The following is a 27,508-nucleotide window of genomic DNA, read 5'->3' as shown; positions in this document are numbered from 1 at the left end:
CATACTGTATCATAATACTGCAGTACGTTAGATATCCTGTGAAGTAGATGACTAGAATCTTACGCAGTTGCCCAGGTCATGCACTTTTTAGACGATGCCTTACTGACTTTATTACTATAAAGCGCTGGTGAGCTGTGTGTCTGAGAGATTACCTTCAAGGGGATTTAACGGGAGAAAAAATAAAAAATATATTCAGTTGTACTTGGTTGTCGCTTCACTCCAGAGTAAGACAACACATGTTGACCTTTCTGTGTGTTTATTGTTTGAGGAATATAAGAGTCAACATCCGGTAACCGCGAGCCAGTCTAAAATGCGGTCGACTGTGAGTGACGTCACTTCCCAATACAAACACGTTCCCAGCCCAAACATTGGGTGGCAAGTCTTTGTGTAAGGAATGGGAAATGCAAATATTAAAGCAAAGAGATTTGCGATTCCGTTGGAATATTGGCAGGCTCCATACGCCACACAGAGGAAATGAAATAGCGAATAGGGTAATTTCTATTGTTATTTCAATATGACAGAGTCATAACGCCTAATACACGGGAAATGCAATTGCAAATAAACTTTGCGTTTCCTTTTGAAATTTGGCAGACACTGTACGTTCGTACACAAACAATACAAGATTTGAATTTTCATTTGAATTATGTCACAATTTATGCGCTCACTAATAGGAAATGCAATTGCAAATGCAGTTTGAATATTAGCCGCAAAATACTTCCATATTCATGAATGTTTGTTAGCTACACACAGAATAATGCTGGGACACTTATTTGCGCTCTACAATTGAATTCCTCCCATGAAAATGAGGTCACGTCCTGAAAATAACAAGATTTCAGGAAAGATTAAAGTATTGAAAGTAAGAGTTGACGACAGGAACATGCCTAATATTAATATTTTATATTGAATAATAAGCAAAAATGATTTATTCTGTATATTATGAAACAACCATCACAGGTAATGGTTACACAATAACTATTGAACTTTTGCATTATTTATGGAGATATTTTCCCTAATGGAGTTTGGGGGAACATCACTGAGAACATTGGAAAAATAACTATTAGAATTTTTTTTAAATATATATTTGAAAATGCCTCTCAGCTCATAAAACTGTACTTTATTGCAGTGCATATTTTAGAATGTATCAGACATTTGATATTACTGATAATAATGTTCAGTAAGTATATCAGTGTTTGCTGCAGGTACTGATTTGAGATAATGCTTCGTCTGCACTAATCCTTTTGTTCGCCGTATCGTACTGTAGTTAAATAAAGTAACTAAAATGTGAGGTCTGTGTGTCAATACTGTCAAATATTCCCCTTTCCCCCTCCCTCCCGAGTTCATTGCTGTTTCCTGAGGCTGAAAGAATAGCGCTTTTATTTTGACAACGTGGTTCTCTAATGCACCGGAAGTACAGCCAATTCAATCCAGGACTTTTTCTCGTTTGTAATTTATATATATATATATGACATTTGTTTTACGCTCACTTAGTATCTTTATGACATTAACCGCGTTGTTAAACTGTAGGATTATTTTGATCTAATAATACAAAACGCTCATGGGGCGCAAATATAATTAGAGCTTAACTAGCCGCTATAGATACTTGGTGTGTAGTAATGAGCTGCTGAATGCTGAACAGGATTTCTGCACTATGCTGATCTCAGGCATTCATGCGAAAAAAGATGTGCAGATAATTGTGCGGTTTGCTGCTTTTACGCGAGTATTAGCGCTTATTTTACAGGTAGGACGAGCACAGCGAAAGCGGTACTGACATCAATGTTTTTCTCAACTTCTGTGTTTATTAGCTTATTGAGTACATCAGAAGATGGAGACCGCCTTTTATAGGGTTACCTGTCTCACTGAAGCCAACGGAGGTTTGTGGGAAAGGTGTTGGCTAGAGGTGTGATGTAGAGATGTCAAATGAAAATAGTATCACGAAGTTGTTTTTTAAAATTAATTAATTTCATAAAGTGTCCTAAACCAAAATAAAGTTATACATCCACTGATGCGGCGTTGTTTGATTAAGCTTGACTGGGCTTAATTGAGCAGTAAAACTTATTATAAGGATAAGACTTGCCATGATATATTACATTATATTATATTGTGTTTACTGTCTACCAGACAGTAGTTTTGATCAGTAAGGTGTGTGAAATTTATTTGGTTCTTGTTTTGGTGCATTAAAGCCACCTTAAGCACTTTAGGATGGTAATACCTACAGTATGTATTTAGTGATTTAACTTTTTAAAAATTCCTGTAGTTTTTAGACATTTAATGTTGTTTTGGTGTAAAATCAGAACACTATGGCATTTATCAACAGAAAACACCTCGTTTACTGTACTCGTACTTGCACATGAGCTCCAGAGGTGTATACAATTGAGAAAACATTCATATTCTTGCTCTTCCTCTCATACAGGCTGTGCTAAATGCCCTAATCCCTGATCATGAAGCAGATGCCTTCAGTCCTCCGCGGGCAGAGGAACCACTCATCTTGGACCACACCATCGAGATGCTCTTTAGTGGCTTGGGCCGCTGGGACGCTGAACATTTTCTCTTCGTAGCAGAGCATGGCTACTTGTTTGAGCACAGCTTTGCTTTTTTCCCGCTCTTTCCACTGGTCCTGCGTTCAGTAGCGACCCTCTTGCTGTGGCCTTTGAGTCCCTTTCTGACAGTACATGGACGTTTACTCGTGATGGTGGCCATAGCTAATAGCACACTCTTTGTGATGAGCACAGTGGCACTTTATGGACTAAGCCGCCTGGTTTTACAGGACCGAAAGCTTGCCCTGATCTCAAGCCTTATCTACTGCCTCACACCGGCCAATGTTTTTATGTTAGCAGGCTATTCAGAAAGTCTTTTTGCACTTCTCACCTTTGGTGGTTTGTACTTATTGGAGAGGGGGTTTACAATTGGAGCATGCTTCCTTCTAAGTCTTGCCACTGCTGCACGTGCTAACGGACTTGTGACTGCTGGCTTTCTGGTATACCTGCCCCTGCAGCGGAGTCTCACTCAGGTGTTTAACAAAGGATCTGGATGGCACTACAGCTGGGCAGCTCTGAAGTTTTTGCTTTCATCACCACTTTATGTTGCAGTCGTTGTGCTACCATTTTGCCTCTTCCAGCTTTATGGCTACTACACATTCTGCCTGCCATCTTTGACTGAGGAGCAGATTTCTCCTGCTTTCCTCAACCTGGCCAGGGAGAAAGGATACAGAGTTCCTGATGCAGCAGCACCTGCACCGAGCTGGTGCATGAAACCTGTTCCAGTGCTCTACTCCTACATTCAGGATGTGTACTGGGATGTCGGTTTCCTCCGATATTTCCAGTTAAAACAGATACCCAACTTCCTCTTGGCACTTCCAGTTGCTACACTGAGTGCCCTGGCATCATACATGTATATAATGGCTAATCCACGATTTTGTTTGCATCTCGGGCTGGGGGAGATTGGAAAGAAAAAGAAAGAAGGAAAAACACCAACTGGCCTCTACTGCCCAAAGGTGTTTGTGTACATTGTTCACTGCTCTGTGTTGCTAACATTTGGCATATTCTGTATGCATGTCCAGGTAAGTTTCTCCTAAACAGACATATAAAGATAAAGATTGGCTTATATAGCTTAAAAATGCTATCTTGATAGTGTTACCACTGTAATAATCTTAATCATTAATTCATTATTACTGGCCAAAGATTATATCTGCATCATATTTTAAAGTAGCTATTTAATATTGTGATGTTTGTACTGTACCATCTACCTCATTAGTAAAAACATAAGCATAATGCAGTACACTTTTGCACCATAACATTGCGTTTAAATGTTTCCACTAGGTGCTTACACGTTTTCTAGCCTCATCTACGCCTGTTATCTATTGGATCAGTGGTCACCTTCTTCTTTCCTGTGAACCCTTATTAAAAGAAGATAAAAACTTGGCTTATGGCCAGCGACAGAACACCTTGGAACAAAACATTTATCATTTTTCCTTAATGTGTATTAACAACCCTATCACTCGGCTCCTGATGCGATGGAGGACTTGCTCCTTTCCCACCCACTGCATTCTGGGATACTTCATCTCATATTGGCTGTTAGGTTTGTCTCTGCACTGCAACTTCCTACCTTGGACTTGACAGAAAAGGTATGGCTAGACTCTTTGTTTTGGTGTGTGCCACATTTGTGCATCTGCACTATCTTGCCTTCTGTTTGTGGATTCTCATGAAGATCTGCTTAACAAGATTATTTTAAAATGTTGGTTGTCATAAAAATGTCAGCTTTCTGTTGTACTGTAAAACAGCGACTGCTTTGGCTCTTTTTTCAATAAACTTATGCATTCTTTATCTTATCCTCTGTGTTGAATATAAATGTGTTTTTTCCAGAAAGCTTGGGTACACTATAAAAGTTGCAGAATGAGTTTTCTCAAATGGATTCAATAGACAGATACACTCTAAAAACTTAAACGATGATGTACTAAAAAAAATTTTTTTGGTGAAACATTTTTCATCGAAATATACGTAAAAAATTAAGCAGATCTGAATAACTATATTTAGAACATATTTACAACTGAAAATTACATTTTTAAATGGTATTTACCCTTTAGTATAGGTGTACTTTACTTGAGGTCACTATATCTAATGCAGGGGTGTCCAATCTTATCCAGAAAGGGCCGGTGTGGGTGCAGGTTTTCATTCCAACCTATCTGGAGCCACACCTGATTCCACCTATTTAATCAGTTGAGCTTGGCTTGCAATAGACTCAGGTGTGGCCTCTGCTCGGTTGGAATGAAATCCAGAAAGGGCTGGTGTGTGTGCAGGTTAAGATTAGACACCCCTGATCTAATGAAACCAAATGATAAACATAAAGCAACTATATACACTAACACTTTATTGAAACGTTTGTCAAATTTCACCAGTATAACATGAGATTAAGTCTAAATTCAACCTGGCTTACTTTGCAAATGACATTTGTAACAATGTCCACGCTACAAAAACACTGAGTTGAATTGAACAAACCTGTATGACTTCTCTTCAGTGGAACATAAAAGGAGATGCAAGTCAGAACAACAGAAGAGACTGATACCCTCAGTCACTATCCTCTATCACTGCATCTTTAAAAATAAATAAATGAATAAATGGTGAGTGAGAGTAAATACAGTCTCCCTTTGTGTTCCATAAAAGAAAGAGATACAATTGTGACAACATTAATGTTAGTAGATGACCGGATTTTTAAACTATACCTCACACAGTAGGCACGTCATAAAGAAATTTTACCCTTGAAGATAGAGCACAGAGAAATATAGTGGATAAATAGTTTTCCTTTGCAATTAACATTTATTTCTGAAGTAAGCCAAGTTCTTTGCTCTTGCAATATTCAGTTGCTTATGTCCCTTTTTTTTTTTTAAATATATGTTTCACTACATCTAATTCTGAAGAGAACTTGGTGCTAATCAGCCATCCAGACAAGGCACAGAGAAGTATGGTGTGGTGTAGGTAGGACCGGAGTAGACGTATGTACAGGCTGACAGGTTAAGGCCAACATCTGTAAGTCCTTTATATCTTCAACAGGGGCTCCCCACAAACCTGCAATAAAAATAATACAATTCAAAAACAGTCATACCCATTACACGGTATCATCTTTTCACAGGAGTATTCCCATCACTGTAACTCTTATGGTACCTGTAAACTCCCAACAAAGGTTCTGAATATTCCTTTAACATGGCATTTTGTGAGAAGTCCACTGACCTTGTCATGTCATTTACATGTAATTTTCATAAAAATAAAAGCAGTATTTTAAAGAAAAAAATATGTATTTGGTCTGTGCGTGTGACAAATATTTTTATGCCAACAGTAGGCTAATTCATATGCATCAGTAAGTGCACAGGCAACATTTGTCTTACTTCCCCTGGCACCTGTTTTGAGGGTGTTATTCTGCACCATGTATGTTTCATCCATGCATTTACAAATCCCGTCTGGTTAGATACAAAAGTTTACACAGGTGGAAAACTTGAATCAGTGTTATACATGTGAAAGCCTTTACCATTCATTGCTGTGCTGTAATGTGGCTGTTGAGTTCCTCCCTAAAAGTAAAAAAAACAAAAAACAACCACCATCAATTACACAGTGAAACTGTATTTCAAAAGACTAACAATAATGAGGTTTGAAATTAAAAACACACTGAAAGTACTATAATGTAAAATATTTATCTACACTCACCACTTTTATACTCACCCACTTTAGTAGGAACACATGTACACCTGCACATTCATGCAGTTATCTAATCAGCCAACCATGTGGCAGCAGCGTAATACATGATCATGCAGATACAGATCAAGAGTTTCAGTTAATGTTCACATCAAACATCAGAATGAGGAAACAGTGTGATCTGTGACTTTAACCGTGACATGGATATTGGTACCAGATGGACTGGTTTGAGTATTTCAGAAACTGCTGATCTGGGATTTTCACACACACACAGACAACAGTCTCTAGAGTTTACACAGGATGGTGTGAAAAACAAAAAACATCTTGTGAATAGAGGGTTTGCAGGCTAAAACACCTTGATGAGCGAGATCAGAGGAGAATAACCACACCGGTCTTAGCTGCCAGGAAGTCTACAGTAACTCAAATAACTACAACAGTAGAATACCACATCAGCTTCCACTCCTGTCATCCAAGAACAAGACTCTGGGGCGATCATAGGCACAGACTCACCAACTCGTTTTTTTTTTTTCTTCTTCGAATCTTATAATGATAATGAGTCTTTATTAGTCACATATACATTACAGCACAGTGAAATCCCCCCCCGCATACCTCAGCTTGTTAGGAAGCTGCAGTCAGAGCACAGGGTCAGCCATGATACAGCACCCCTGGAGAGTGGGTAAGAGAGGGTTAAGGCAGCGCTGGAGCTTGAACCCCCGAACTTCTGATCAGTAACCCAAGCCACCACTGCTCTAATCTTCAACTGTCCAGTTTTGATGAGCCTGTGCCCATGATGGTATTTTCTGACGGGAGTGGAACCCAAAGTGAACTTCTACTGTTGTAGCCCATCCTCCTCAAGGTTCGATGTTTTGTGCATGCTGAGATGCTTTTCTGCTCAACACGGTTATAAAAAGTGATTTATATATGAGTTACTATATCCTTCCTGCCAGCTCAAACCAACCTGGCCATTTTCCTCTGATCTCTCATATCAACAAGGCGTTTCTACCCTTAGAACTGTCGCACACTCAGTGTTTTTTGTTTTCCCATCCAATTCTGTGTAAACCCTAGAGACTTGTGTATGAAAAATCCAGGACATCAGCAGTTTCTGAACTAATCAAACCAGCCCATCTGGTACCAAGAACCACGCCACAATCAAAGTCACACTTTTTCCCCATTCTGATGATCGTGTGAACATCAACTGAAGCTCTGGACCTGTACCTGCATGATTTTATGCATTGTGCCAGATGATTGGCTGATTAGATAACTGCATGAATGTGCAGGTTTACAGGTGTTTTTTTTAATAAAGTGGACGGTGAGTATTTATCAACATTAACTTACAATTATCAAAGAAGACTTCTCTTTTTGCTCACGTCTTCCCTCAGGTAGATTGTCAGTAGGCCAGTGTATGTCACGTTAATATCTGGTAGGGCGTTGGGCGTATAAATATTAATCACATGGTATGCATTCGCACGAACTAATTTGCTGAAATCAAAACACAAACAGTGAGCGCTAGCCAATGGGATTGCCGCTTGCGCATTAGTTCCGTTAACTGCCAAAGCAACCAGCTGGCAGGGGCTTCTGCTTGGTCTTAAAGCCTTCGTTTTACGCGAATGGTTACATTAATAATAATAAAAAACTTGTAATTAAACAAAATGTAATTATTTATCTAAATGTGAGCGGGGCATGCCTCCCTCCAGTTATAAAGGCTGCTACGCCCCTGGCCATACACCATCTCGCAGCCTTGCACGGGCTTCATGGAGCTTTTGAGAAAGAGTTTTGTGGATCATTTCCACTCGAAATGACCTTACTATCTTAAAGTTTAGAAAACAATAAAGCTATAAAGTCATAAATGTTACGTCTGTGGTGTTGACGTCGCCAATTTAAATCATTAAAACGGATCCAAAATTTACCTCAGACTTACCTACTGCTTTAGCTCACAGCGATAAATTTGAAAATTATGAAGCAGGAACGTTATAGAAGCTTTAAAATATAAAACATTACAACTGTAAAATGATATTTAACATTAAACGTGCTAACCACCATATTAAAGCGACGAACAAAACAAATTTTTGCTTACCTTTGCCTCTGTGTGAAGTGTAGTGATAGAAAGTTCGGATCATTTTACTGAATCGAATCTTTGAATCTCGTTCAGAAAAATGAACGAATCTTTTTTTCGAGTTATTTCGTTCATTTCAGCAGAATATAATTAAAATGTTACATGTTAAAGTTCCCAACACATCTAGTAGTTAATAAAATATAAAATAAACTATAGGCTAATGCAACTAAGGCCGATTTATGAGAAACAGAAATGATTAATTAATTGCTTAGCATTAGGTCTTCAGGCTATGCAGTCTGTTAGTTCACCTCACCTCCTGATCCGAGTCGTTCTTTCTTTTGTCACCTCACATTTATCACGTCTGTTCCCCGGAAACAGAAATTATTAGTTCATCTCTCGAGTTTTTGGGTTCGAGTCGTTCGTTCATCCCGTTTCCGGTACTGCATGGTGCATTGCCTTTTGTGTGGCGGTCACTGGATGAACGACCCACTCGAACGAAGACTCTTCCGGTACAGAACCTATGGGGATATTGCAGCGCATGCGCGGTCCAAAATGAACGAATCACTCTCTGAGACAACTCGTTGTTCCCGAGTCATATTAAAGATTCGTTCATGAATGACACATCACTAGAGAAGTGGAAGTTGGCCGGACGTCTCTTTTCTATCGGGGATATGACAGCATGGCTGCGACAGTTTTCAGATAATTACACACTATAGTTGTGTATACACGAAGACACAGTCAATATTTCATTAACTTTTGCTAGCTGGCTACTTACCAGGATTTGTAAGGAGTCTTCTAGGTGGTTCTCCCCGTGGTGTTTCCTTGCTTGTTGCTATGTAAAGCAGATTTCCCTGTCTTTGTGCGTGATTGTTCATTGTGTCCACTTAGTTTCTTAAGTTGTTAAAGATGAAGAATATTGATATGGAATGAGTAATAATTGTAGTTCTTGAAACTGATCAGTATAATTATTCCATTCTCAAATATTTTGATGGAAATTTACCAGAAATATTAAGGATATCTTTAAAAAAATAATAATTTGTTAGTCAAATGATAATTTCTTTGCGTGAAATAAACTTAAATAATAGATGTAAATTTTAGACAAAATTAACTTGAATTTTTAGGCATTTATTTTAGTATATCCAACTCAAAGAATCACTTAATGGATATTAAGAGATTTTTATTAAGGTAGTATGGCTTTTTATTATTTTCATATTTACAAAGCCACTGAATGAGTGTAAGTCACACTGCTCAACAAACACTACTTGCTGTTTACTCTGTTGAACGCCTAGACAGTCGACTTGCCAAACAGGTTAGTCATGTAGAAACAAACTAAATATATAGCAGACGTTCACAAATAATTGCATGTAGGCATGCATGGCTAATATTTTAAGACAACCCTCCAATTCCAATGTCAGAGTTACAGTAGGATTACTTAAGTACAGTAGTAGTGAAGAAAAACAGTCATTATATTTCCAGTGGATTTTTATGTATTTTTATTACAAAAGACACAGTCAGTGTTGTACATGTTCTTATAATCTTCCTCATATTACATTTATTAGCGATAATAATAATATTCTGTAGCCTAGATAAGAGAATTTGCCAGCTGGTCAGTTGTGACTTTCTGGCACCATCTGGTCATTATTGAAAATTTAAGACTTTGGAAAGCCACTTATTACGCAGTGTCAATCTGCAGCATAGATCATATGTACAGACAGGTCACAAATTAAATTCATGTCCATGTAGTTTTTCTCCAGGTTCACCAATTTCCTCCTTCCTTGCAAAAACATGCCATAGGTAAATTGGCTACACTGAATTGCCCCCAGGTTTGAATGTGTGTTATTATGTATGTGCATGGTGCATGCAGGGTGTATTCCCACCTCACTACTACGTTACTGTATATGAATGAATAAACATCCTAATATGTTCTGTGGCATGTATACAAATGCCAAACAAGCACAAGTGTCATTGATTTTTGGATAAATATGGAAAGATCTAAATAACTTTGACAGAATGTTCATTACTGTTGCATTGATGGCAGGACCTTCAGTCACAAAGAGTGTTCAACTGTCTAGTGTTTCAGTAAGCAGTGACTAAAACGATATCTGCATTTAGATATGTTCTGGCCCCACAGCTTACCAAGACACTTTGTCCTCCTTCAGGTAAATGGTAACCAGTCTGCAATACACAAACCTGTTTCTTGAAGCAGATTCTCTTTTTTATGTGCATTGTTACAGAAGTTCTTCCACATCTTTCATTTGGTAGACAGTCGTTTTATTAGCTAGGCCTGAGATGTGGCGCCATCTGATGGTAATAAACTGAGGCCTGTTTCACAAAGCGAGTTGAACAAACTCAGAGCTGCAGAGTAAGCTCTGAGTTGACAAAACCCAAACAAATCTAATTAATGAAGTTTTCATTACGCTGGTTATCAACTTTCTCAGTCAAGCCAGGTTTTAACCCTGAATCAAGGTTTCATCAGCGTGCGTGTGCACATAAAAGCCAGACGTTTGCAGCAAACAGGTGTGCATACTTCCGGTTGAAGATTAGTAAGAAATGATTATGAGGAATTTATACCTACTTTAACCGCATAAAGAAAGATCATTGCGGCTGCCAAAGCTCGGGAACACTGGTGATTGTGTAAATGTTTACTTTTACAGGCTCACAATAAGAATAAACTGATTGAAAACTTATAACTGACATATTTCATGTAATTTAATTTAATATGTAAATTATTTTAATTACATATTAATTAAATAAATATCAGTGTGTGAAACTATATTAGGACAGGAATAATGCCACCGCATGCACATATGTACCACTCGCAAAGACCCGCAAAGCAGCACGTAGAGTTTGCCGTACAGGAAGAGCGCGTGGCTTCCGCGTGTCAGATTTTTAACGTGCGGCTCAAGAAGACGATAAAGATCAACTATAACATCTGCTGAAAATCCATCTCTCTCCTACAGATGGTCATAGGGAAAAGACAGGGGATTGCGTCTGTCCCTAAAGTTCTTTCCCTTGGAAGTGGCTTTATTATCTGCGTTCCGAGCTCCACTAACGGTGAAGCAACCTCTACATTCACTAAAGGGTTAACTTTGATGCATCACAGTTCTCTCGCTTTGCTCGCAGCTGATTGGTCAAATTGGGTTTGAGTTTTCTTACCCAGAATAAAAACTGCTCCGGAGCAGGTTGTCCGTGTGGTGTAAATTACCATGGCGATGAAACTCGTTTAAAACCTAATCCACATTGAGACCGAAAAACCAGAGTTTGCTCAAACTAAACGTGAACTTACCTGGTAGCTACCGAAACTGGCTTCGTGAAACAGGTCTCTGACCTTTTTAAAAACTACACATACTCAAACTGTGCATACTGGCATCTTTGCTTGTTTTTTTTAAAATAATGAACACAAGTTACCACAGTTCAATTATATATATATATATATATATATATATATATATATATATATATATATATATATATATATAATGAAATTATAGAAGAAATAACAGGCTATGTATTTCGAGAAAGACTACAAATAAAAGTGAGCATTTAATTACTTATGAGCCAATGTAAATTAGTTAAGCATTAAAGCATAGGTGCAATGCTAAATGCAATGCTAAATGTAATGCCAAATAAACCTTATTTCTTAAATAGTATGTTAGTTTTCTTCTATCGGATTTTTGTGGTGCTGCCCACTTGTGACGATGATGTGGGCCGTCATCTCATTGGTCAGACATGCGGAGGCGGGTTTTATTCTTGGACTCCTGGTCAATCACAAGCCTCGCTCGGAAGTTAACCAAGCTTGTGTCAAAAACAAGGGTTTGTTTTACAATCCATGCACAGCGTAAACCGTATCAGTATCTTTACAGACAGAGCACCTGTACCGCGCAGGCTCGTTATCGGATTTCCAAATGCTTTCATGGTCTCCTGGCAGCGTCTGAATGGGATCGGCTGTCAGACACCAGGGCTTAGCCTTGCATGGGTTTAGCTAATTAGCTAGCTTGCTAGCTGGAGGCCGTCTGGTTTTCTTGTAACAATAAACGCAGCTTGTCTTTAATTCTATCAGGTAATGTGAGGTGTCAGAAATGAATTAGCGTGGCTTAGCTTTAGCATTAAATACCGCCATACAGACGTGTAATGTCTTAACATGATAGTTGTACTGGATAATCAGCTAGACAGCCTTGTAGTTTTTACTAGCAGATGGACTTAAGTCTGTCTTTGGTTAAATGATATCACAGTGCGCAGTGTTACCGCGTTAGTTAACATAAATTGTGTATAAACGCCTAATTCACGTATCATTTAAATATCATCAAACCACAGGGAGGATTTTACACTAGTTGTATTTATCGGATACCGGTCAGTAAAGGTGAGGGTTATGTTAGCCAGCGAGCTCATGTTCAGGGTGTTGTGGAGAATCTTTTCAGTGGGTTTCTGTGGTGTTTTTGAGTTGTGGGCTTACACTCCAGCTCTGTTGCTTCATTAACTAATGAAGTATAATCCATAGGCTGGTAAAATCACCGGTTTGCGTTGTTAAAATCGTTGGTGGGCCAGTGTGTGGTTAAATTTGACCTCGTTTCAATTAATTGGTCACAATCGCTTACAATGAAAAACTGTGAATACCAACAAATTGATCCCAGAGCCCTCGGAACCGCAGCGTCCACACCAGCTTCCACTCTACCACATCTGAGCAAAGAGCTTCCTCATCCGAGGAGAAAATGGGAAGTGTTTCCTGGAAAAAACCGCTTTTACTGTAATGGACGCATCATCGTGGCGCGTCAGTGCGGTGTGCTGCCTCTGACCCTCAGCCTTATTGTCCTCAACACTACCTTATTCTTTATCTTCGAGTGAGTACTTCAGTCCTGTCGCATTCTCATTCAGTTCACAATTTACTGCTATTTCTACCAATACTACTGTAATACCACCATAATATCACTGTTCATCTCTCATGCCGTTTTGAAGTAAATGTTTGCAGGGTTTTTGTGTGGGGAAAAAAAAAGTCTGAACTCAAAAACAAAACAAAATGCACAAACAAGCAAAAACATGGTTATTCTGTGGCCAGTGAAGTGTAGACAAAAGATCCTCTAATCTACTTTTTCCTGGTCAGGATTGAAAGCATTGGATCCCGAGCCTATCCCTGGTGAACTGGGCCTGAGGCAGGAATACTCTGTGTTTGTCACAGTGCTCCATGCCTACACACATTCACACCTAGGGGCAATTTAGCATAACCAGTCTACCTACAGACATGTTTTTGGGAGATGAGAGGAACCCACAGGAAACCTATGCAGGGAAAACCTGCAAAGAAACTTTACATAAGAGAGTAACCCAGCTCAGGATCGTGACCATGGAGCCTGGGGGGCAGCAAAGCTACCTGTTGCACCACCCAAAACATTTTTAGAATTGATCACATTTCATTATACAGTTGAAATCATCAAGAAAAAGAACATGGTGAGTCTGTTAAGTAAAAAAAAAAAAAAAAACTATCCAGGAAAGAGCTAGGTTTTTATGAACAAAATGAAACAACACTGCCTTGCAAGATACAGTATATTTACAAGGCTAATCATGTATGGTGCTTGTCAGAAAATAATCATATAGTTACACGTGTCTCCCTTAAGCAGTTCAGCATCCCTTCAGCAAAATGTTATACTGTGACTTGAATTGCAAGTTATGTTTAATCAAGTAACTGTACTCTATCACTATCATATAAAGTCCCCTCTGAGAGTACTGGAATAGCAAGGCCAATTCTTTTGTTTTTGTCATACACTGAAGATATTTGGGTTTCAATTCAATTACATTTTTTTTTGTATAGTGCTTTTTACAATGGACATTGTCTCAAAGCAGCTTTACCGAAACATATAAACATAGGACACAGATTTTAAGTGTGTGAATTTATCCCTATTGAGCAAGCCGGTGGCGATGGTGGCAAGGAAAAACTCCCTAAGATGATATGAGGAAGAAACCTTGAGAGGAACCAGACTCAAAAGGGAACCCATCTTCATCTGGGTAACAACGGATAGTGTGAAAATAAAGCAAAATTCATTATGGTTTTCACATGAAGGAACTAGTTGTGGAACTAATCCACTGTTCACTAAAGGGTTTGAAACCAAAAGATGAATACTTCGAACACTGCACCTTTGGTGGCAGACCACCCAATTTTTAGGTGAGCAAACATATAGGAACTGATAGTCTTAAAATAAATAACACTTAATATTTGGCTACATATCATAGCCGGTGACCCACTGACCTCACCAAACTGCTGCAATACTTTCGGAGGGGACTGTATATGATTCACAGTTGCTGTGAGAACTTTATGACGTGGTTTGTTTATTTAATTATTTCATTGTTGTTATTATTTCAGGGTAAGTTAGCAGCAGCTTATCATAGGTAACTTCAGAACAACTGTCAACAGTCTTCAAGGAAACCCCCCCCCCCCCCAAAAAAAAAAAATAATTTAATGTAATTGTGGATGCTGTATATGTATCTCAGGGCTAATGTTTTGCCTCGTGTGACTGACACTGTTCAGCAAGAAAAGCCTGGGAAAGAAACTGCTTTTGCCATGATGTGCTTGTGGTAAATATATCCAGCTGTTTGTTAAGCAACTGTGCAATTTCTTTCCCTACAGTTGCCCTTTTCTGGTGGCTCACCTCACCATGTGCATCCCAGTGATTGCTGGAGTGCTTTTTCTCTTTGTGATCATCACCCTTTTTCGCACCAGTTTTACAGACCCAGGGATCTTACCCAGGGCTTTACCAGAGGAGGCTGCTGACATTGAGCGCCAAATAGGTAAAGTGGATGTGTATGAGTTTTAAATGTAAAACAGGTTGATCTTAGGGTTTATAATTCTCTTTTCTGTGTTCCTGTAATATGCTGTTTGTATTCTTAGATAATTGCGGCTCAGCTACATATCGACCCCCACCTCGAACTAAAGAGATCCTTATAAATGGACAGCTGGTCAAACTCAAATACTGTTTCACCTGCAAGATGTTCCGTCCACCCCGAACATCACACTGTAGTCTGTGTGACAACTGTGTAGGTGAGGCTCTCATTTTAAGTCTGTAATTTTATTAGTGGTGACTGAAAGATACAGAATATTTTATTACTATGGACTTTAAATGCAAAATTTTATACGTGCATTGTAAAACAAGCAGAACAATTACCTAATATTGTATGTATATATGACCGGTTTTAATTGTACTCCAATAACTTGTGCTTACGTTCCCCATACAGAGCGCTTTGACCACCACTGCCCATGGGTAGGGAATTGTGTTGGAAAGCGCAACTACCGCTTTTTCTATACTTTCATAGTTTCATTGTCCTTCCTTACCTCCTTCATTTTTGGCTGTGTGATCACGCACCTCACTTTAAGTAAGTCGATATAATATTTATAATAAACATTTCCTACTGTGTGTGTTTTTTTTTTTTTTATTGTTTGTTTGTTTGTTTTTTTTTGTTTTTTTCTGTCTTCAGTGTGAATATTGCTTGAAATGATTGCTTGAATAATTTTTATCATCACCAGGATCACAAGGTGGGAAAGGCTTCGTACATGCCTTACAGGAGAGTCCAGCTAGATATCCTTTCTGTTTCAATGCCACGTATAGGGACATGGGTGATTCACATGGCCCCAGGACCATAGCCTGCTGCTTCGTCTTCTTCTGATCATAAACCCATTCATCCCTAGTTGCTTCTGTCATTTCTCAGGGCTGGACAGTTAATAAACAGCTTCCTCCTGACTACCACTGACCAGGCATCATAGCATAACTGTTTACATGGTTTATGTTTGTGTTGCTGCATAATTTATGCTTAGATAATCAGGGATGCAACAGTAATTTGTATAGGAAGTGAATGTCTTATATCGGTGTTAAACCTTAACCCCCCTGGTAATGTTGTGGAACTGGTTGTATGTTTCTTCTCTATCTGGTCTATCCTGGGTCTGTCAGGCTTCCATACCTACTTGGTGGCTTCCAACCTCACAACTAATGAAGATGTAAGTGTTCGGTAAAAAAAAAAAATCCAATGCTGTACAATATTTGGTACAAAAGCTCACTTTCTACTGGAGTGTTTATGAAGTAAGAAGCATGCAGGTTAACAAATGTCCCTGTTTTTATATTGACAATCCTTCATAGATTAAAGGCTCTTGGTCAAGTAAAAGAGCTGTGGAAGAATCTGGGAACCCTTACAGCTATAACAGCATCTTCACTAACTGCTGTGTGGTGCTGTGTGGGCCAATGCCTCCCAGGTCAGTATAGCACTAGAATAAAAGAGTCTCAATTCACATAATGTACCAGATGTTATGTTATTGCTGTCACAAACTACCAATATTTTCCCATTAGCATTAATACAGCATTTTAACAGTTCATATAATTTCTTACAGTCATATGCTAACATAAGTGTGATGCTGTATTTCAGCTTGATTGACAGAAGAGGGTTTTTACCTCCTGATGTCATCCCTCAAATGGTCTCATCTGAAACTGAGATCCATCCTTTTATGAAGAAGAATGACACCAACATGGTAAGAGTGCCATCTAGTGGCAATACCTCAGACTCGGTGATCTCCTTGCATGTGAGACTTCTAAATGCAAATGCCTAATAATGAGTGATGTGTACATTGAGAATTACTTGACTAAAGAGGTCATCAGTAAAATTATTTGAATTATCTAATACAGGTTTAGGAGGGGGGGAAAAAACCCATAATATATTTTCTATTATTAAAATGTAAACTCTAACAGTTCACAGTATCATATTAAATCATGCACCTGTCATATATGGTACTTGTCAGAACCTAAAAAAAGAAAATAATCATATAGTTACACATCCCCCTTCAGTAAATGATTGTTGTGACTTACATAGGAAGTTATGTGTAATCAAGTAACTGTGCCTGTGACTTAATAGCAGCTTATCATAGGCACCTTTAGAACAATTGTCTACTAACATTAAGGCCCCCCCCCCCAAAAAAAACAAAAAACAAAACTGAATTTAATGTAATTGTGAATGCTCTATATGTATTATGTCCAAGGCTAATGTTTTGGCTCGTGTGACTGACACTGTTCAGAAAAGTTTAATTTCCTTTTGTGCAAAGTAAATAACTTTTACACCCTTCAGGACAATTATGTCCTCTTTAAATTTAGATTTTATTTATGCAGTTCGGTTTAAGACCTCATTGTTGTGGTTTCCATTTAATATCTTTACAGCTCCACCAAATTACATGTCTGTATTGTCATTTTAAAATGGGTACTTTTTGTTTTTGGAACTCTTTGTGCTACTTGTACATTTACCACAGTACCAAAAACATGCCTTTCAGTTGTGGGATTTCTTGATTTAGATTTTATGCTCTTCAGTTTGTGATGTAATGAGCTGATTTCAACAGGAAGGGAACTGTCAGGAATTTGCCATCTCATGCACTGCCTGATGGCTGGCAGATCTGAGTTTGGATGGTAAGATTGTGTTAGGAGCATTTCTGCATGCAGCTGTCACCATCTTCTTCTCTCTTGACCTAACCATCCTTTCCAAAGTTTGAAAGTCATTTCAGCATCCACTCCCTTCACTTCATGTTTAGCTGTCTGTGCATTAACTCTGAATCTCCATCCTTAACATGTTTTTGTTTTGTAGTACTTATTGCTTCTGTCAAAATAATTTATTTTGAGGAACTAAATGTATTTCACATGGCTTAAGCTTACATGAAAATTACATTGCTAACATGATCATTCAACAGGACCAGGCTTATGTGTTCTTCTGTTCTATGTCTGCACTCCTTCCCATGCTTTTTACTTCATCTGATACTCTCACAGGCACACCCAGTTTCATAATACTTTTTTCCCCCCAAGTACTTCGATTCTGTAATTTTGCTCAGTGTTCACTCTCTTTTTATTGGCAGGGCCACTTGGGTTTCACAGCTTGAAGCTCACTTTCATATACTTGTTTCTTTCCTTCATCCCCTCATATGTTGGTTGCTTCTGCTGATGTAAACTAGGTCATCTTTTCACCCCTTAGTGACCCTAGGAAACTTCATTCTGCAAAGATGTACCCTTTCTTTCTGTGCTCAAGAGTGAAACTAAGCTGCTATAATACTTCATTACAATGTAGTCTTCTCCAGTATTTAGTGCATGTTTTGTTGTGGTCATTAAACAAATATATATATATATATATATATATATATATATATATATATATATATATATATATATATATATATATATATATATATATATATATATATATAATAAAAAGACATCTGTTTTCACTTTTTTTGTTCTCTCTCCCTCTTCCACTCTTCCTTACTGTGTGCAGTGCACACAGGGTGCCAAGGAGCTTTTGGAGTCAGTTTCTCACTCGTTGGTGGTCAAGAGCAGCTGCAGCTCAGCCACACGCAAGACCACTCAAGTGACCGACGAGAATCTGCTAACTACTACTGTCTCGAGCAATTTCAAGTCACAATCTGGTAGGCCTTCTACCAGCTGCTTTGGAAGACAGAAACCCCATCCGACGGACAGGGCGTGCCCTCAGCAAATGAGCAAAAAAGCCACACTGGATGCTCAGACACTTAGTGTCCATCTTTCACTCTATTCTATTAGCCATGGTTCTCTCATTCTCAGTGATGCTTCTGACATGGGCTTTCTCCCTCTGACCTGAGTACAGATGCTCCAGCCCCAGCAGACAAGGCATAGCACCCGTCCCCCATTCACTCACTGCACTGGAACATACATTCCCTGTTTAAAAGTGAGAAATGGTTAACAGATGGCATTTCACTCAGGAAGTTCTCAGGGGTCACGCTGTCTCTAAACAGTGTGGGGAAAAAATGCCTGTTGGACCTAAGGTTTATTTAACGAATTTGTAAACAGAAGATTGATTTAGTGTAAATGCTGGTTCTCTGTTTCGTCTGCAGTGTGGGAATAGTGGGAAGCACAATACACGTTTGACAAGAAAGGGTCGTTTCCTGTTCTCTCCACACTGCGCACAGCTGTGTTTGGTGTTCCGCTAAGACTTGAGCCATATTTAAGATTTGCACATTGCCTTGCATTCATAGCTGTAACCTTTGTTTAAAGATCAGAGTTGTGTAAGGGAAGTCTCCTGACATGTGCAGTCCAAATAGGCCTCAAATACGGTATATATCCATTATGATCTGTGAAATGCAGAAAGAGATAAGTAATCAAATTTAATTTGTACATGATTACTTCATGAGTGAATGAGTGTTCAAGTATGTATCATGAGAGTAGTAAAGGCTACTTATTTGTGTATTGATGGTAATTTGTTGGTCAGTTATTTAAGCTCTGTAAGTAAATGACTAGTAAGTGGCCCTCAAACCTTTAACTTCAGCATTGGAGTAGTTACATAAACGGATGTGAGCTCCTCCAATATTATCAGTAAGAGAAAATGGGACGGGAGAGTTGTACCTCTATTTAGTAGTATATATCAATGAAGCAAAACTTTGCAGCATGTGTTTGGGTTAAAGCACCACGCTGAGGAAGTGACATTCACTTTGCAAACAGTGTTCTTGGTCCTGGTCTTAATATCTTTAAAAAAAATAAAAAATCCGGAGAGGAGTATTTTTGTTTTGTGCTGCACAGTACAGTGTATCGATTGTACGCAAGTGTAGTGAAACTGTCCTAGAAAACTTGGACTTCATATAAAAGCAAAATTAATTTTATAAATTATACCTGAAGTATGCGTGTTTGGTAATGTTTTACTGTACTGTTCATTCTACATGTAAACAAAAATATTCATTAAATGTTCTGCTGTGTATACTCTATAGATATGCAGACAAGTTTGAGCACCATTGTCTGAAGATTGTTTTTGGTGGTTGACATGAGTTGTATATTTTTGTTGTTGTGTTTTTTTTTTTTTTTTTTTTTTTTTTTTTTTTGATGTTGGTTAGTAGATATTTTTGTTGTACCTAAACTAGAAGTATTAAATTCAGGGATAGGTTTGCAAGAAGAATGCAAATAAAGATGTGATTTAGTAAAAGGCAGACAAATAATCTGACAAAAAAGGCAATGTATGGGCTTCAGAAATGAGTTGAGATGAGATGAGATGTACATTTATTGATCCCCTGTAGGGGAAATTCAAATTGACACAGAAGCACAAGTAGGATGAGTAACATGAAAGAAAGAAAATAATTTCCATAAATACCTATATAATAGAACTATTAACTTTAAAACAGTTTTACAGCAACTTTGCTGGAATTCACTACATTATACTGAGGGAATTACTGTAGGAGAGACTGAAAATGATGAACAGAAGCTGGCTCGTGGTTTGAATGTTTTCACAGAAGTGAAACTTGTCCAAATGTGATTGTCATGTGAGCATGTTGACATCACACATCATACCATTACTGTAGGTTTTGAGAAACATAACACTTGACTGAAACTGGGGCTGTGAGAATGTGTGTTCTATCATATTTTTAGACTGGTCTCATAATTTATTTTGCGTTAATACTACTTCAGTTTAGAAGTAACTATGCAAGTGTGCATAGCCAATACTGTAAAAGTGATTGTTCCATTACTATATACAGTACTGTGCAAAAATCTTAGGCTCATGCAAAGAAATGTTGTTAAGCAGCGAGGCCATCAGGCCAGAAGTAAAGAAATGAAACATTACTACGTAAAAAAAAATACTGTAAAGGACAGTAATAAACAAAGTTAATATTTGTTGTGACAGCCCTGTGATTTAAAAACAACAACAACAAAAAATATCAATGTTCTCTGGGTACAATATGTACAGTTTTATAAGGAATTTTATGTTCATCAGTCACCACTTGTGGCACTCTGATTGATTCCTGAAAACTGGTTGTCAACACTAGATGGCACATTTATTCTTCACTATAAACAAATGCTCTGATTGGCCAAGGCAAGACAGTCCAGAATCTCAGGCCTAAGCTGCTCATGTCCTGCACTGCTGAGTGACTTCCATGCTCCAGTGAACATCTCATTAAGAGTTTGATGAAGTGATGTGTGAAAGAGCAACAAAAACAAGCTGTGCCGTTTTTTAAAAATTTTTTTAAAGTTTTTTTTTAATGAATCTAGATTTTACCCGATAAATATCTTCTCATTAAAGTTACAGGTTCTTCTACTTGAGCCTTAGACAAACAGTGCTGGTTCTTTGCCAGGTATTTATTCTTAGTTCTGTCTTTTGTCTATGTATGCGTTTTTACTTTTTAATAAAAACAAATGTAGCAAACAAAGATGGAGAGAAGTCATTAGTTGTGTATAAGATTAAAGCAGGATGGGTATAATTTACGCTTCGAGTGGCTATGAAAGTTGCTCCAATACAATTTGACAATAAGGAGGAGGATATTTTTAAAACCCTGTAATAATAGAGTCATGTCATAAATCCAAAACTTACATTTCTGATGCATTCACTTGGGTCATAGGTCCAGGAGTGCTCCCTGTCCTAAACATGTTAGTGTTTTCCCTGCTCCAAGCATATTTTGGTCATCTAATCAGTTAATTTAACTGCCCTTCATGTGTTGAACTGAGTGAGATAAAGCAGGGAAAACACTAAAATGTGCAGGTCAGTGTTGGGAACTTGTTCTGAAGGTCCAGACAATTTGACTAAGAATATGATTATTAAAACTTTGGCTAGCTTTTACTTCTTCTTTTTTTTTTTTTTAATGACGAGTATGGTAGTTCTAGTTCTGTGCCTTCTGTTACTGTAAGACAAAATGTCTTTTGTTATTCTTACATTCCCAAGCAGGTTTAACAAGTATCCACGTAACACAACGCAGCAGCAATGATATCTAGGTGTGGCACAAAAAATCATTAAAATGATGATTGTCATCATTTTAATACAATAGCCATTTCTGTGATATCAGAAATTTTGTCCTCAATCGTGCAAACAGTATGTTCTAAGCAATATATGAGGCAGGATGTGGGATAAAATTAAACCGTAGTGTAGAGGGCTTTGCAGGTGATAGTCTTGCCTGCTCTAAATGGCTCTTCATTTGTAATTGGATCTGAAATCTGGCAGGCATTGGATTAGATTAACTAAAGGTAAGAGTTATCTTGTGTTCACTCCATGCACAGATCTCTATGTGCGTTACAAGTAGTAGTCATCATACAAAAGCTCAGTTATGCCAAATAAATTGTAGAGATCTTTAACAATTCCCAGCTTACAAATTCCCAAGATCAGATGGACTTTATAAGGTGCTGGTAAGACGCACAGTAACCCGGAGCACTGGAAAGATTCATTCATCAAATTTTGTATTTGTACATTCTTTTCTGTTTGTGTACACAGACCATTTTACCACCAGCACAGAAGTGATCATTTCACCAAGAATTTCACACATTATTGTTGTATACCAGTCTGAAAATAAGAAATAGCATATATGCTTATTGTAATTAGCGATCATACATTTGTCTTTTTTTGTTTGATCATATCTTGATGTGATTTGGAGGCCATAGACCCAGGTTTTTTGAATGATCTTCCAGTAAGTTCAGGTCTGTAAAGACCACCCACACATTCTGCAACATACTGTCCAAAGGTGAAGGTTTCAGTCTTGTTTTAAGGCAAATAATTATTCAGGCGATAATTATTGGCTAAACTTTAAGCTTTTTTTCTGCAGTTGAACAACTTTTGTAAAACAGCAGGAGTTACCTCTTCACATCTTTGGTTTCCTTTTCCAAATTCACATATATGTTCAATAACAATAATATTTAAACATGTTGGCTGGATGGATTGTAAAGTGATACCTTATATTAATGATACCTAAATCTTAATGATACTTAAACATTAAATATGCACAGGTGGATACATGTGTAAAGATCCAGATAATACAGTTAACATATGTAGAGAAAAGTATAGCAGTGGAGAGACAAATACATAATAAAGGTAATTTTTTTTGTCTATGATAAAGGTATTTATAGCCAATGGAATCACCTATATTTCTGAGTAACCACACACAACTTTCAGGCAACCATAACAGCACGTGCAGTACTTATATTTTATTGCCATCAATGCAATAATAATCAAATAATAATAGTTGGTGATAAGAATGAGTAGATGTGAAGGTGTGCCACTGCACTTTCACTGACACATCAAACCATAACACATTGCTATACGCTTCTCTGTTTTTAATAACACTGTCATGGGACGTCAAACTTCTTTTCTCTAGAAACTCCAAAATTTTTGACACCTGTCATTAAAATTAGCAAAAGATTATGATAAATGCATTGTACAATGAATACAATAACCTTTGTAATACATTATATTTTAATTTTAAACAAAAAATTGGGATGCTGTGAAGTTTCATTACAACCAAAAGGTCTCCAACAAAAACAGTTAATGGATAGAGCAATAACTTCTGCAAAGTTCTGGTTTAAAAATTATTGGCACTCCTACAATTAATAGTGAAGGCTTCATGAGTCGCTTGTTTGTCTTGAGCAGTTAAACTGCCCACTGTTCTTCAGAAAAATCCTCCAAGTTCTGCACATTATTTGGTTTTCCAGCATCTTCTGCATATTTGACCCGTTTCCAACAGTGGCTATATGATTTTGATATCCATCTTTTTCACACTGAGGACAACTGAGGGACTTGTACACAACTATTACAAAAGGTACAAACATTCACTGATGCTCAAGAAGGCAACATGATACATTAAGAGTCAGGAGGATTTACATTTTGAACAGGATGATTGGTGTGAATTATTTTGTTCAAAGATCTTGTTTTTTTTTTTGTTTCTTTGTTTTGTTTTTGTTTTTTTGTTTTTTTATTTAGTGTTGCCCTTCAGAGGCTACATGAGATATTTACATGTTTCCCAATAGACAAAAAAATACCAATTTACACCAACCATCCTGTTCAAAAGTTTACATCCCCCTACTCTTTATGTATAGGTATTGTGTTGCCTTCTTGAGCATCAGTGAATGTTCGCACCTTTTGTAATAGTCGCTTACGAGTCCTTCAGCTATCCTAACTATGAAAAGATGGACCTCAATATCATATAGTCGCTGTTGGAAAGGGGTCAAATATGCAGAAGATGCTGAAAAAGCAAAGTGTGCAGGACCTGGAGGATTTTTCTGAAGAACAGTGGGCAGTTTAATTGCTAACTTTCACAAAACATAAATGCAGTCATTGATCATCCAGCAATACACAGTATAAAGAATTAAGCGTATATAAACTTTTGAACTGGTTCATTTGTGTAAATTCAGTTATTACTGTGTATTGTGAACTATATGTAAACATCTGTTATGTGGAATAGCTTATTCAGGGCAGAACTAAATAAAAAACAGAATATGATTTTTATGATCCTTCTTTTTTAAAAAAAAATTTGTTAAAATTATTATCATTTTGAGGGGGCACAGTGGCTTAGTGGTTCGCACGTTTCCTCCGAGTACTCCGGTTTCCTCCCCCAGTCCAAAGACATGCGCTGTAGGTTGATTGGCATGTCCAAAAGTGTCCATATTGTATGAATGTGTGTGATTGGCACCCTGTCCAGGGTGTCCCCTGCCTTGTGCCCCCTGCCCCCTAGGATAGGCTTCAGGTTCCCCATGACCCAGTAAGGATAAGCAGTACAGAAAATGGATGGATTAACATATAGCAGATTCTGCTAGGTGTATGTAAACTTATGACCTCAACTGTATTTCTGGCTTGTTCATATTGACCTACTTCAATGCAGATAACTAGTTTTCAAAAAGAAATTCTACATGGCTCACAGCTCCAGGGTCCTGGGTTCAATCCTGAGTCAGATTACTGTCTGTGAGCAGTTTCAAATATACTTCCCGTGGGGTTTCTCTGTGTTCGTCCCACCTCACAAAAACCAGTAGGTGGTTTGGCAACTCTAAGGCTGTATTTACACTGCATGGTTCAAGTGACCTAGTTCCAATTTTTTTTCGGATATGACCCATGAACGTGGAAGCAGGACAAAAGCATATGGATATTCTCAGATCCATTTCAGGCCTCATTCATACGTGGAAATAAATCTGATATGAATTGGATACGTCCATTTGTGGCTGCCATGTAAGTGGACAGATCGGACATTCCCTGTCAATACGAGTCGTACGTCACTGAAAAAGCGATGGTGGTGAATGATGTGAACTCATGTAGACACCGACCGCAAAAACATGTAAATGCAGCATAAATAGCCTCTAGATATGAATGTGTGTGTGAATGTGTGTATCTTTGCTAGCCCTGTGATGGACTGGCATTCCGGCCTTGCCCTCAGTGTTCCTGGAATAGGCTTTGGATCCACTGTGACCTAAAGATGAATGACTGAAGATACTATTTATTTCTGTTTTGATTTGGATGTATGTTTGGAATCATTATTTTATTGAAAGCTCTTTGTATAGCAAAGTCGTAACATCCTGCCAGAGACAAAAGGCTAAACAGCAGCAGTAATGTTTTATTTGAATAATAATTTAATTTGAAATATTTTTTTTGTCATTATCATTAAGGGTGTCCATCATTTTGGAGCGCTACTGTAGTTTATGGTGAGATTCCATACATTTAAGAAACCCTGAGGATTTAATAAATTATTAATGAAAGCCATGTTCAAAAGTACCTTTATAACTGTCATGGTTGAAAGTTCATTGCACACGAATGTTACTCTTATGTGTACTTTTTGGGGGACTGCGCTTACTCAAACTTGCTACATAATTGCCTAACTGTTTCGTTTCGATGTGCACCACCTTTCCGTATACTGTGCACAGACAAAATAAAATCTTCTAAATACATCTCATTTACAGGTACAGTAGCTAAAGTCAGAACACAGTATAAAAACATGTTATGCTGTTACAGAATAGATAAGTTGTTGATAATGCAGTCTTTTGTGCAACCACAATAATAAAAAAAAAAGCCTGATAAGCTTGTGGCCATAAACATTCCTCATACCTTCGGACCTGAAATTGTTTGGGTTTTTTCCACATGTTATGTGATTAGAAGTTTTGCAAATGTTTTGCAACTTGTAAATAAAGTTAGTGGATCACCTACAGAATCAAACATCAGGTAAAAATGCTTGACTGAAGGCCTAGAGACACACGTAATACTACATAAGATTGGAGCACAGGAGCTTATGCTAGTACTGTTAATTCTTTCACACATGTACATGGTGTATGCCCACAGTATTGATATGTCTGTAGTATTAAAGCATTTATAGTGTAATATATAAACACTGGGCAGCTGAAGTTGAAGTCACCACAAGGTGACATGGGGAAGCTTTGAATGAACCAGTGCACTAAATGTACTTAAAAACAATTAAGAATTTAAAAAAATAAATAAATTAAACACCACGTGCCTCACTGTCTCCAGAGTGAAGTGTGTGCTGACAACAAATGGAAACCTTTTATTGTCTGCAGAGCAAGCTTCAGTGACTCCCTACAGACTCCCCAGAAATGAATTTTCAATGTATTCCTTTCAGCCTCCTGAGCTTTACTTTGCTGCACTTCTGAAAATATATGCTGGTACATGAGGAAGTGTGTGTCAAACCTACACATTTTGTTTAATGGTTGTTTCTTCACCTACCTTGGGCTCTGTGCTGTGAAATGTGATATAGCTACATTCATATTTTTTTCTCTAATAGCATATTCTCACAAAAGTGGTTGATAAAAATGGGTCACAGTGATGACTCTATGACTCTGCCACTATGCTCTTTTTGCAGGATTTTATTACCTTACTCAACTGCTACCCTTTTCAAGACTGGAAGCCTTTTTTTTAAAAAACTGATCTCTTTTCTGGCAGTAAAGCACTTGGATATCTAGACGCAGAAAGTGCTTCCTTTCAACATATATCTGAATTGAACTGCCTGTGTTCCACACAAACATCAAAAGCTTTACATTGATATGTAAAGTAATTTTAAAATAGTGGAAGTTGCTCAACCTATGAAAATATATGATGTACATAATTGTGAGCATACCATAAGTTCTGCTAACAAGATTAGTCAAAGGCAAATATCCTCTTGTTTCTGGTATTTCGTGATCACCCTAATGAGACTGACAGATATATAAGCAATTTATTGTACTGGATTGGTGGTTGCTAAGTAAATCAGAAGGTCTCTTTTAAGGGTTTTAAGGTATTTAAACAGACACCATTATTTGTCTTCATGTTCTGTTTCTGGATTATGATGTAGCAGACAAACTCATTACAACTGGTTTACAAACTATAATAGAAACACACAAACACCCCCCCCCCCCACCACCACCAGGTTCTTTGTTCATGATGTCATGTAAAATTTATGTTAATCTGAACATTTACATACATTACAAGGAATACAATAGATAATCAGATAATCAATTAATTACATTACTGTATAATTTTTTTTTTTTAAAGTTTGAATTCAGTCTTAAAGAGATCAGTTTTATATAAA

The 27,508-nt window shown here is 37.7% G+C and overlaps 2 protein-coding genes and 1 long non-coding RNA gene across 7 annotated transcripts; 2 read left to right on the top strand and 1 right to left on the bottom strand.

The window, feature by feature from the left end:
• The first annotated feature begins 272 nt into the window (after positions 1-272).
• pigv (phosphatidylinositol glycan anchor biosynthesis, class V) lies at positions 273-5,500 on the top strand. 5 transcript variants are annotated; one of them, XM_053632897.1, is made up of 5 exons: positions 273-491; positions 1,803-1,871; positions 2,411-3,556; positions 3,816-4,120; positions 5,411-5,500. In XM_053632897.1, exons 1-4 carry the CDS (start codon positions 402-404, stop codon positions 4,110-4,112), a joined length of 1,602 nt encoding a protein of 533 aa, XP_053488872.1. In that variant the 5' UTR covers positions 273-401; the 3' UTR covers positions 4,113-4,120; positions 5,411-5,500. The 5 variants fall into 5 exon arrangements, with proteins under 5 accessions (XP_053488872.1, XP_053488866.1, XP_053488888.1 ...); XM_053632891.1 differs by lacking the exon at positions 5,411-5,500 and having other exon boundaries at positions 274-491; positions 3,816-4,324; XM_053632913.1 differs by lacking the exons at positions 1,803-1,871; positions 5,411-5,500 and having other exon boundaries at positions 297-491; positions 3,816-4,324.
• LOC128612620 (uncharacterized) lies at positions 4,844-8,762 on the bottom strand. The gene is made up of 3 exons (XR_008386767.1): positions 8,546-8,762; positions 6,016-6,055; positions 4,844-5,558 (listed from the first exon to the last, which is right to left on the bottom strand). It is a non-coding gene; the product is annotated as an uncharacterized LOC128612620 (long non-coding RNA).
• A 3,242-nt stretch (positions 8,763-12,004) lies between these two features.
• Positions 12,005-22,635, top strand: zdhhc18a (zinc finger DHHC-type palmitoyltransferase 18a). The gene is made up of 9 exons (XM_053632862.1): positions 12,005-13,070; positions 14,846-15,006; positions 15,107-15,256; positions 15,451-15,588; positions 15,740-15,791; positions 16,105-16,207; positions 16,347-16,459; positions 16,630-16,732; positions 18,508-22,635. The coding sequence occupies exons 1-9, from the start codon at positions 12,829-12,831 to the stop codon at positions 18,847-18,849; spliced, it is 1,404 nt and encodes a 467-aa protein (XP_053488837.1). The 5' UTR covers positions 12,005-12,828; the 3' UTR covers positions 18,850-22,635.
• The last annotated feature ends 4,873 nt before the right edge of the window (positions 22,636-27,508 follow it).

Source organism: Ictalurus furcatus, chromosome 1, assembly GCF_023375685.1.
Source record: "Ictalurus furcatus strain D&B chromosome 1, Billie_1.0, whole genome shotgun sequence".
NCBI lineage: Eukaryota > Metazoa > Chordata > Actinopteri > Siluriformes > Ictaluridae > Ictalurus > Ictalurus furcatus.
The sequence above is the reverse complement of the archived record's forward strand: the minus strand, read 5'-3'. Positions and strand labels throughout refer to the sequence as shown.

What these genes read in the sequence shown, in the direction of transcription:
- zdhhc18a (XM_053632862.1), top strand. Translation starts at nt 12,829, where the DNA reads ATGAAAAACTGTGAATACCAACAAATTGATCCCAGAGCCCTCGGAACC. An exon ending in ACCTCACAACTAATGAAGAT is followed by an intron (nt 16,208 to 16,346) that starts GTAAGTGTTCGG and finishes AATCCTTCATAG; the next exon opens with ATTAAAGGCTCTTGGTCAAG. An exon ending in TGTGGGCCAATGCCTCCCAG is followed by an intron (nt 16,460 to 16,629) that starts GTCAGTATAGCA and finishes GCTGTATTTCAG; the next exon opens with CTTGATTGACAGAAGAGGGT.
- pigv (XM_053632897.1), top strand. Translation starts at nt 402, where the DNA reads ATGCAAATATTAAAGCAAAGAGATTTGCGATTCCGTTGGAATATTGGC. An exon ending in TCTCACTGAAGCCAACGGAG is followed by an intron (nt 1,872 to 2,410) that starts GTTTGTGGGAAA and finishes CCTCTCATACAG; the next exon opens with GCTGTGCTAAATGCCCTAAT. An exon ending in TATTCTGTATGCATGTCCAG is followed by an intron (nt 3,557 to 3,815) that starts GTAAGTTTCTCC and finishes TGTTTCCACTAG; the next exon opens with GTGCTTACACGTTTTCTAGC.